The 9,564-nt window shown below is 43.1% G+C and overlaps 1 protein-coding gene across 1 annotated transcript in view; it reads right to left on the bottom strand.

Annotated features, from left to right (window-relative positions):
• Window positions 1-265: 265 nt before the first annotated feature.
• The window catches only part of Gsr (glutathione-disulfide reductase), a 36,215-nt gene continuing 26,916 nt past the window's right edge, over window positions 266-9,564 (bottom strand). Inside the window, exons 10-13 of the mRNA XM_021636518.2 lie at window positions 6,630-6,741; window positions 4,453-4,584; window positions 3,604-3,737; window positions 266-775 (exon numbers count right to left, since the gene is read on the bottom strand). Coding sequence (XP_021492193.2) covers window positions 626-775; window positions 3,604-3,737; window positions 4,453-4,584; window positions 6,630-6,741 — 528 coding nt within the window. The 3' untranslated portion in view covers window positions 266-625. The remainder of the gene's footprint in view (window positions 776-3,603; window positions 3,738-4,452; window positions 4,585-6,629; window positions 6,742-9,564) is intronic.

Raw genomic sequence — 9,564 nt, 5'->3', positions numbered from 1 at the left:
GAAAAGAATAAAATGGAAATAGAGAGGTTACATCCTCAGGGCAGCCTCTCAATACAGAACAAAAATACCAGACTCAGAAACACACACATATTCTGTACACTGGAGACGAACCACCATGTGAAACTAACAAGCTAGGCCGGGAGTGGCCATGCGAGTCTATAGTTCCAGCGCTCAGGATGCTATAGCTGGAGGGTTTTGAGTCTGAGGCCACGGTAGGTTGCATAGATGCCTAGAGAGACTGTCCAAACAAACAAACAAACAAACAAACAAAACAGAGCCAGCTATATTCACTCATCAGGTACATTAACTTCAGTGTACTTTGATATACATTTATACCTGGAATGAGGCCGAAGAGAGAAAAATACAGCTAACACGGGGATGTTAATTGAAAAAGACAAAATATTAATTACTGTAAATATAATCAAATGAAACCCAACCCCAGATTAACAAAACAAACTGATGATTAGATAAATAAGGTTTTTTCTTTCGAGCTAAAAATTTACACCATCAGAAAATCCTGATTAAAATGAAGAAAAATACGAAGCTGGAGCAGGAAGTAAACTCGATGGCGTGGTTCCTCTCGGAGGTCACCTGGTCCAACCGCTAGCCCTACAAGTCCCTGGGCTCAGCGGAGTGTGACCAGCTCTTCTGAAGAGGTAGGGTGAATGGCAACCGTGTTGTCGAAGTCGGCCTTGGTGGCCCCCATTTTCACTGCTACAGCAAAGCCCTGCAGCATCTCGTCACAGCCAATGCCCTGCATGTGGATTCCAACCACCTGCGAGAAAGCGGAAGCCAGATCTGTATCAGTTATACAGTCACGGGATGAACTGCTCCATATGGACCACTTGGCTGCACTGCCTGAGGTATTGCATCCATCTCCACCCTGAAATCTAATCATGTTTTTTTTCTTCTCTGCTTTTTTTTTTTTTTTTTTCGAGACAGGGTTTCCCTGTGTAGCCCTGGCTGGCCTCAAAACTCATAGAGATCCACCTGCCTCTGCCTCCCAAGTGTTGAGATTAAAAGCGTGTGCCACCATTGATTGATTGGCCTCTAATCATATTTTTTCTTTTCTTTTTTAAGATTTTATTTATTTATTTTACATATGCGTGTTCTATTTGAAGAGAGTGTCAGATTCCAGGATAGATGGTCGTGAGCCACCATGTGGTTGCTGGGAATTGAACTCAGGACCACTGGAGCAGCAGATGGTGCTCTTATCTGCTGAGCCATCTCTCCAGCCCTCTAATCATGTTTCTACTCCAGAGTCAGTGTAAGGACAACTAGGAGGCCTTATGCAGCCCTGCCTCAATGTCCCCCCCAGCGCATGCCAGCTTTTTCTTACTCTTACTTTCTGCCTGTCCCATGTGGTTCTCTTTGAACACATGTCTCTGTTTGATGAATGTCTTCCTTCCTTTTTTTTTTTTTTCCTGACAGGGTCTTGCTGTATAGCCCAGGCTAGTCACCAACTCCTGATCCTCCTGCCTCAGCATCCCGAGTGCTGACATCACAGGCTACACCTTTCTTCTCACTTAAGAGCTAAACCTGTTCATTAACCAGCTAGCTACAGACTCGTGCCTTCCTGGACCAGGTAATTCTGTGCCCTGCTCTCTGAGCACCAGTAGTTCTGTCAACAGTCACAATGTTATATATTTTTGGGAGGGACTACACAATTACAACTCAATCCCTGTGCCTGTTGCAAGGACAGGAACTCCTGAATTTTAGTTATAGGAGAACTTGGGAGCCCAGAGGCTCCCTAGGACCCTGATAGAACAGGAAGGGAAGAACAGGGTCCAACTGATGTGGCAGTCAACAGTCACTGAGGACTGTTCCAGGCAGCAGGCTGTGCTGTGTCGCCACGAACCCCTCTCCTAGGCTGTTCCGAGTCCCTGCTTCTGCCAGTTTGAGGTGCTGAACTATGTCTTGTGACTTCTGGTGTTGAAGTCCATCAATCAGATATACAACTTGAAATTATTAAGAATAAAAGTTGAAAACTATTACTATAGTTACATTTTTAAAACAATTTTTCTTTCAGTGTTATGTGGGGGGGGATAGAGAGAGAGCATGAGCATGGACAGGTGTGAGAGAGTGCTTAGGCACACTTGTCCTAGTCTGAACACTAGTGGAGGTCAGAGAAAAACTCTGGGGAGTCAGTTCTGTCTGTCATCCTGTGTGTGTGGGGGGATCAGGAGATCAACCTTAGATTATCAGGGCCTTCAAACAAGCACCTCTACCCACCGGGCCATCTCATAACCTAACAACGTCACAGCCCGGCATTGGCAGCAAGTGTTTGAAATTTGAACGAGGTTATGTGGTAAGAATCGGTCTCAAAAATCCAAGCAAAACAGAACACTTCATTTGTAAGCCGTATCCTTTACACACGACCAAGTTTCTCCTTAAGATTTAATTTAACTGGAAGAAACAGTTCTAATAAGCTGAGAACCCACACCAAACCTGTTTTCTAAATTATAAAATAAAGTCCACTCAAATGCAAACCAAAACTATACCTAGAGATCACATGACGTGACACATTCAGAGTGGCTACATTGCAAGGACAACGGTGAGGATGTGGAGGAAAGGGGAAATTTGCTGTAGGAACATTAAATCCTTCAAAACACCAAAACTTGTTCAGCAGACCCTCAGAAAAATAAACCAAGTGACATTAGTAAATGTCTAATGTTGGAACAATTCTGTAATCCCGTACATATGTTTGGGGGTGCCCTCAAAGGCCAGAAAAGCTACAGGCAGCTGAGAGCCACCTGACGGGTATGCATGTGTGAACCAAATACAGTTCTCTGCAAGAGCAGCAGGCGCTGTTAGGCCCCGGGTCATCTTCCAGGCCCCCTTTACCAGTATTTCTGAGCTTCCCGGCCCTTCTGGGCTAGTGGTCAGTGACACCTTCTGTTTTATTATTTATTTATTTGTTTGGTTTTTTTTTTTTTGAGACAGGATTTCTCGGCATAGCTCTGGCTGTCCTGGACTAGCTTTGTAGACCAGGCTGGCCTCACAGAGATCTCCTGTAGCTGACTCTGAGTGATGGAATTAAAGGCATGAGCCACCACACCTAGCACTTTATTTTTCAGCTTTATTTTTCAAAAAGATTTGTTTATTTATTATTTATACAACATTCTGCCTGTCCGTGTGCCTGCGCAATAGAAGACAGATCTCAGTATAGCGGATTATGAGCCACCATGTGGTTGCTAGGACTTGAACTTGGAATCTTTGGAAGAACAGACAGTGTTCTTTTTTTTTTTCTTAAATAATTTATTTACTTTTATTTTATTTGCATTGATGTTTTGCCTGCATGTGTCTGGGATCCCTGGAACTGGAGTTACAGATAGTTGTAAGCTGCTATGTGGTTGCTAGGAATTGAACCTGGGTCCTCTGGAAGAACAGGCAATGCTCTTAACCACTGAGCCATCTCTCCAGCACCCCAGACAGTGTTCTTAACCTCAGCCATCTCTCTAGTGGTCGTTTTTATTTTTTAATCTTTAAAATAGTATTTTTTTTTCAATGCTGAGAATAAAACCTCAGTCTTTAAAATGAACAGAATATTTTTTTTCCAAATATGAAGAGCATATGAAATACATATAGGAGAGACACCAATACCTTTTCCTCTTTGTTGGCACAAACCATTTTCATCACACATCTTGTCTTCCTTGTGGTCACAGCATGATACATTGGGGTGAAGGCAGTTGAGTAGATTTTCACATTGTCCTTTCCATACTTACGAACAGCTTCATCTATAATGCACATTAAAAAGTTTCAGTCAAACAGTAAACTATTCCTCAGAGCTATGTATGCGAGAGTAATGGCCAGAAACATACCTGATTCAAATAAGAAGGCAGCATCCAACTATACCAAAATAAGGGGCGTTCTACAAAATAAATTCCATGTCACACCAGAGACAGAATGGCTGAAGAACTGTGTTTCTGATTAAACTGAGACCAAACTGCCTGCCATTAAATTATGCTAGACTGAATCCCGGAATCTGGGTGGGAGATGACTGGGCTGAAAATGACATTTGAGATAGCTGGCAAAATCTACATAAAGTCTAAAGTTTAAATAATACTTTATGAAGTGAAGTTTTCTCATCCTGAGGCTATGGTTATGTAAGTAAAGACCTGTGTTCTTAAAAAAAAAAAAAAGTACAGTGTATGTATAGGGTACAAAAATGATAAGGAAAAAAATAGTTAACAACCCAGAGGAGTCTTTTTTATTCTTTTGGCAACTCTTATCCAAATATATATAGAGAGGGGGGGAGTGGAAGGAGAAGGAGGGGGAGAGAAACAGAAACAATGAAGGATGGGCAGCGGGAGCCAGACTCTCCAAGTACTCATGGCTTGAGAAATACGACTCCAGACTAAACAAAGGGTTTGTGTAAGTTGGGAGACAGTCATTGGGGCGGATGATGTTTAGAGAAGAAACCACAGATTAACTTCATTTTAAAATACTTACCCTCGGTGAGGCCCACCGTCCCAATAGGGGGGTGGCTGAAGACCACGGTAGGGATGTTGTCGTAGTCTAATTTGGAGTTTTCTTTGTGTTCAAAGAGTCTATGGGCAAGTTTCCGGCCCGCAGCTATTGCAACTACAATGATACAAAAGTTGGTGTTTGTTTTACCGTTTCTTATAGAATGGCAGTGCTATTCTAACAGCCATGCGCTGACCTGGCACAGCTCTGACAGAACTTTACACCAATGTCATTATCATGTCTACTTCAACATAAGGAAAAGCTAGCTCTGCCATCACGAACCATTCAAAACTACTGGCTTAACAAACTCTGTGCATTCTATTATGAAGAAAAGTGACACATCCCTACATTCCCAATCTCCTGGCAGTCAATCTGCTTAGTGAGGACATTAGCTTTCCTGGCAGGATATTTATAGAGCAAACCATAGTTTGGAACATTTTCATTTCTACTTTGCTAAGTTTTTCTCTGTGTAGCCTTGGCTGTCCTGAACTCACTTACACTAGGCTGTCCTCAAACTCACAGAGCCTGCCTCTGCCTCCCTGAGTGCTAGGATTATAGCCATGCACCGCTGCGCCCAGCTAGTACGTTAAAAACAAAAAGCAAAAAACAAACTAAAAAGCTTGTTTCTGTTTAGCCTGTTTTTATTCCTATGTCTTCTCCTCAAAAGGCCTGAGTCCAGAAAAAATATTTGATATTAATTTACTGATATAAAATTACCAGTTTTTCCCCTAAGACGAGCTATTAATAGATATCTTTAGATGATGTGACAATCTTTTTCTTTTTTGGTTTTTTGAGACAGGGTCTCTCTGTGAAGCCTTAGGAGTCCTGGTACTTGCTCTGTAGGCCAGGCTGGTCTTGAACTCACAGAAATCCACCTGTCTCTACCTCCTAAGTGCTGGAGGATGTTTTTCAAAGGATATAATTTCAGTTAAGATGACTCTGTTCAAGAGATCCAACACACAGCAAGGCAACTACTGTTAATAGTATAAGTATACAATTTATACAGTGTGCTGTATACATAAAAATTGTTGACAGTAGTTATGCATGCCTTCAATCCCAGCACTCAGGAGGTAGAAGCAGACAGAGCTTTATGATTTGGAGGCCAGCCTTGTCTACACAGTGAGTTCCTAGGCAGCCAGGGCTATAAAGAGATACCCTGTCTCAAAAAAAAAAAAAAAAAAAGAAAAGAAAAAAAAAAAAAGAAAATCACTGAGAGCAGATTTTATTTTTGAAAACAAAAACAAAAACCACGTGAGGTAATAAATGTTAATCAGATTGACTAAGGTCTCCACAAAATGAAATATTTAAAAACATCATGTTGTGTGCCACAAATATATCACTTTCATTTAAAACCATGAAGAAAAGAGAACAGGCTTCCACCGTGAGGTAAGACCTTAGGGCATCTGGGAAGTCTGGTGAGGCGTCACAGATGCATGGAGAGCAGACGAGATAGTGGACAGGTACGGCACACTCGGACATGCTCCTGAAGTGGGTCAAGGTAGAGGAATGAAGACAAGGACACTGGAGCTGGTAGCACCAACACCACTTACTCACACAAGAAGGACAATTGCCTAGCACACACGTGTTTGGGAGGTAACCTATATGAAGGCTTTTTTCACGAAGGATTCAGTATTTGCTAATTGTCTGTGATAGCTGATCCTCCTTGTCTACTTGACTGGATTTACAGTCAACCAACGAGGCCCAGGCCTTGGTGTCTCTATGAGGATTTTTCCGGACAGGTTTAACTGATGAGAGTGGACCCGCCCTGAATATGGGCAGCACTGTCCCTTGGGCTGGACAAAAAGGAAAAAAGGAGAAAGCGAGCTGAACGCTAACATTTGCTTCTCGAGGCTTCTTCAACGTGACCAGCAGCCTCATGTTCCTTGCTTGCTGTGATGGTCTCATGGCTCCCCGCACGAAGAGCCAAGATAAACCCTTTCTTCTTTCAGTTGCTTTTGTCAGCTATTTTGTGAGAAAGCAGCAAACAGGGCCTTCTAAGGAACAATGGTTTTTATTTAGAAAATGTGCGTTATCTAGCGCACACCTACTTCAATGCCACTCTGATGACAGAAGACATGTACTTTTGACTTTGCTGACAGGACTGTGAAATGCTGGTGTTTCGGGTGCCACACAGGCCTCTCTTCCCGAGACAGGCACATTACCTGGGGTGAGAAGTGCTTTTCCGCAGACATCGCCCACAGCGTAGACGCCTTTGACACTGGTATTCTGGAACTCGTCGACGATGATGTGGCCTTTCTCATCAGTCTGAATCCCCTAGGATCACAAAGGGACATCTGGTAAATGCTGGGGCCATCTATAATGGAACATCAAACCTGGAGGCCGGCTGCATTTCACATCTGCACCTCCAAAAACCTACAAGACTTAACAACTTACAAAGCAAATCATTTCTGGTTGACAAGTCTAATAGCTTCCTTAATATTACAGATGAACTGTTTTATTGACTACTGAGGTGCTTTAATGGGACTAGGCTGATCCAATAAGCATGAAAAGGAATGACAAAAACAAAACAAAACAACAACAACAACAACAAAGCAAACCTGAGTGGTGGCAGCACATGTTTTTAATCCCAGCACTCGGGGAGGGGAGAGTGGGGGGCAGAGGCAGGCAGAGCTAAGTTCAAGGCTAGCCTGGTCTACAGAGTGAGTTCCAGAGCAGCCAGAGTAACGTAGAGAAACCCTGTCATAAAAAAAAAAAAAGTAGAAAAGAGAAAAGATGAAAGGAATGAGCGGGCCATCAGATACACTACTGTACTTGATACCCTGAGGGATTCCTCTAAAACACTGCTAATGTATTAAGTGCGAGGAGCCTTTGGGAAGAGAGAACTTGAACTCAGATGTTCCCGCCAGACTGGCTTGTGGGCAAGCCTACAAGCATTTTCCTAATGATTAATGTGGGTGGGGCCAGCTCACAGGCAGATGATCCCGCAGGCTGTTACAAAGCAGGCAGAGCAAGGCAGGACACAGCACTCCTCCATGGCGTCACTAGCTCCTGCCACTGGGTTCCTGCCTTGAGTTGCTGCCCTGACTTCTTTGGATGATGTTCTATGAAATAAACCCATTCCTCCCCTAGCTGCTTGTGGCCATGGAGTTTTATCACAGCAGTAGAAACCCTATCTAAATTATCTAGAGGGTCACGGCCTGAAAGGGTCACCAAAAAGCATTTTCTTTCCAAGCTACCATCTTATTTTTCTAAACTCTAAGCAAAGTTTGCATTCTACTCTAAAATATTCTATTTCACACAACTGAGTATTATTTCTTTTTATTGAGTCATCTTTCCTCTAAGATGCGCCTACGTTTACTTTGTAGCTTTGCAGAACTGAGACAGATAATGCTTCACCGTGAGGAGAGGGAGAAGCATAATGCTTAATAATAGTCAGAGTTGGGCCTGACGGTGCACACCTGAAATCCCTGCAGAAGCAGGTGGATCTCTGTGAATTGAAGACCAGCCTGGGTCTACTTAGCTAGTTCTAAGACCAGCCATGGCTACATAGTGAGACCCAGCCTCAAAAACAAACAAACGAATGGATGTTTATATTTATATGAATCTACATAAATATTCTCATTTTATATTCATATATACACATAATTGTATAACACACACTCACATATAAATACAATCTTTGGAGCAGGAATGTGGCTCCATGGTAGAGCACATACTTAGCGGGTACCAGGCCCCATCTAACTCCCAGCACCGCTGAAAGAGAGAGGCACATCCTTTGGAGCCAGACAGGCTGGGCTGAATCCCAGCTATCACTCACTAGTTGTGAGATTTTTATATATGTAATTATTTAGCAACAGATATTTGAGCTTCTATTGCAAATGAGTTTATCTTGGCCAGTAAAACACAGTGGTGAGCTGGACAGACTTCCTACTCCAGCCTGGTAAGCGATCTAGTAATCCTGTTTCTTTATTTCCTCCCCTGTCAGCTACTGGCAAGAATTACGAGGTGAGTGATATAATGGCACAACTTGGCACATAGCAGTCATTCAGTTTGAGTTACAGATCTTAAATTTTTGTTGGTTGTTTTTTGAGATAGATTCTCTCTGTTTACCAGTACTGGCTGAGCCAGGTGTGGTGGTACACACCTGTAATCCAGGGCTTGGGAGGCAGAGTCAGATCTCTTTGGGTTTGAGGCCAGCCTGGTCTACAGATGCAAATTCAGGACAGCCAGGGCTCTGTTAAGAAAGCCTGTCTCAAACAAACAAACAAACAAAACAAATGTTTAAAAAATCAGTAAATAACGAGCTGGGGAAATAGGTTGGCAGAGTATTTGTCCAGCATGTTGGAGCCTTGGATTTGATCCCCAGAATTAGTGCAAGCCTGCAATTCCAGCATTAGAAGGCAGAGGCAGGCAGTGAGTTCCAGGACAGCCAGGGCTACACAGAAAAACTCTGTCTCAAAAAGTGAAATTCAAATTTGAAGTTAGAAAGGTGGTTCTGTGGGAAAAAAAGCTTGCTGGGCAAGCAAGAAGACCTGAGTTCGGTCCCCAATACTGATGGAAAAGCCAGGTGTAGCAGTAATCACAGAGCTGGGGAGTCAGAGACAAGACGATCCCTGGGGCCTGCTGACCAGCCAGGCTAGCCCAACGGGAAAGCTGTATGTTCAGAAAGAGACTCTCAAAAGATGAGGCAGACAGCTGTGAGGAAGACACCAGTGTCAACCTCTGGTCACTACAGGCAAAGCACAGATGTATACATGAACACACTGTACACACAGATTCAACAAATAAGGATGCGAACTGAAAGAGAAAAATAGGAGGGCTGAGAAAGGTGGAGGGGCATGAATTGGAATACAGTACAATCATACATACCCTGAAAATGCTACAAAGAAGCCACTACTTAGTTTGCTAGAAATTACTTTTCAAGTTTAGCAAATAAAAGAGTAGGAGGGAGAAAGAGGTGGATTCATCACCTAGGGCTGACAGGAATGCTCAGTGGGTAAAGGTTCTTGTTGACAAGTCTAACGACCTGAGTTCAGTCCTCAGGACCCATATGATGGAAGGAAAGAAGGGAATTCTGCAAGCTGTTCTTTGGCCTCCACAGACATACATACTCTCACAAATACACACACACACACA

This window comes from Meriones unguiculatus, chromosome 4 (assembly GCF_030254825.1).
Source record: "Meriones unguiculatus strain TT.TT164.6M chromosome 4, Bangor_MerUng_6.1, whole genome shotgun sequence".
NCBI lineage: Eukaryota > Metazoa > Chordata > Mammalia > Rodentia > Muridae > Meriones > Meriones unguiculatus.
The sequence above is the reverse complement of the archived record's forward strand: the minus strand, read 5'-3'. Positions and strand labels throughout refer to the sequence as shown.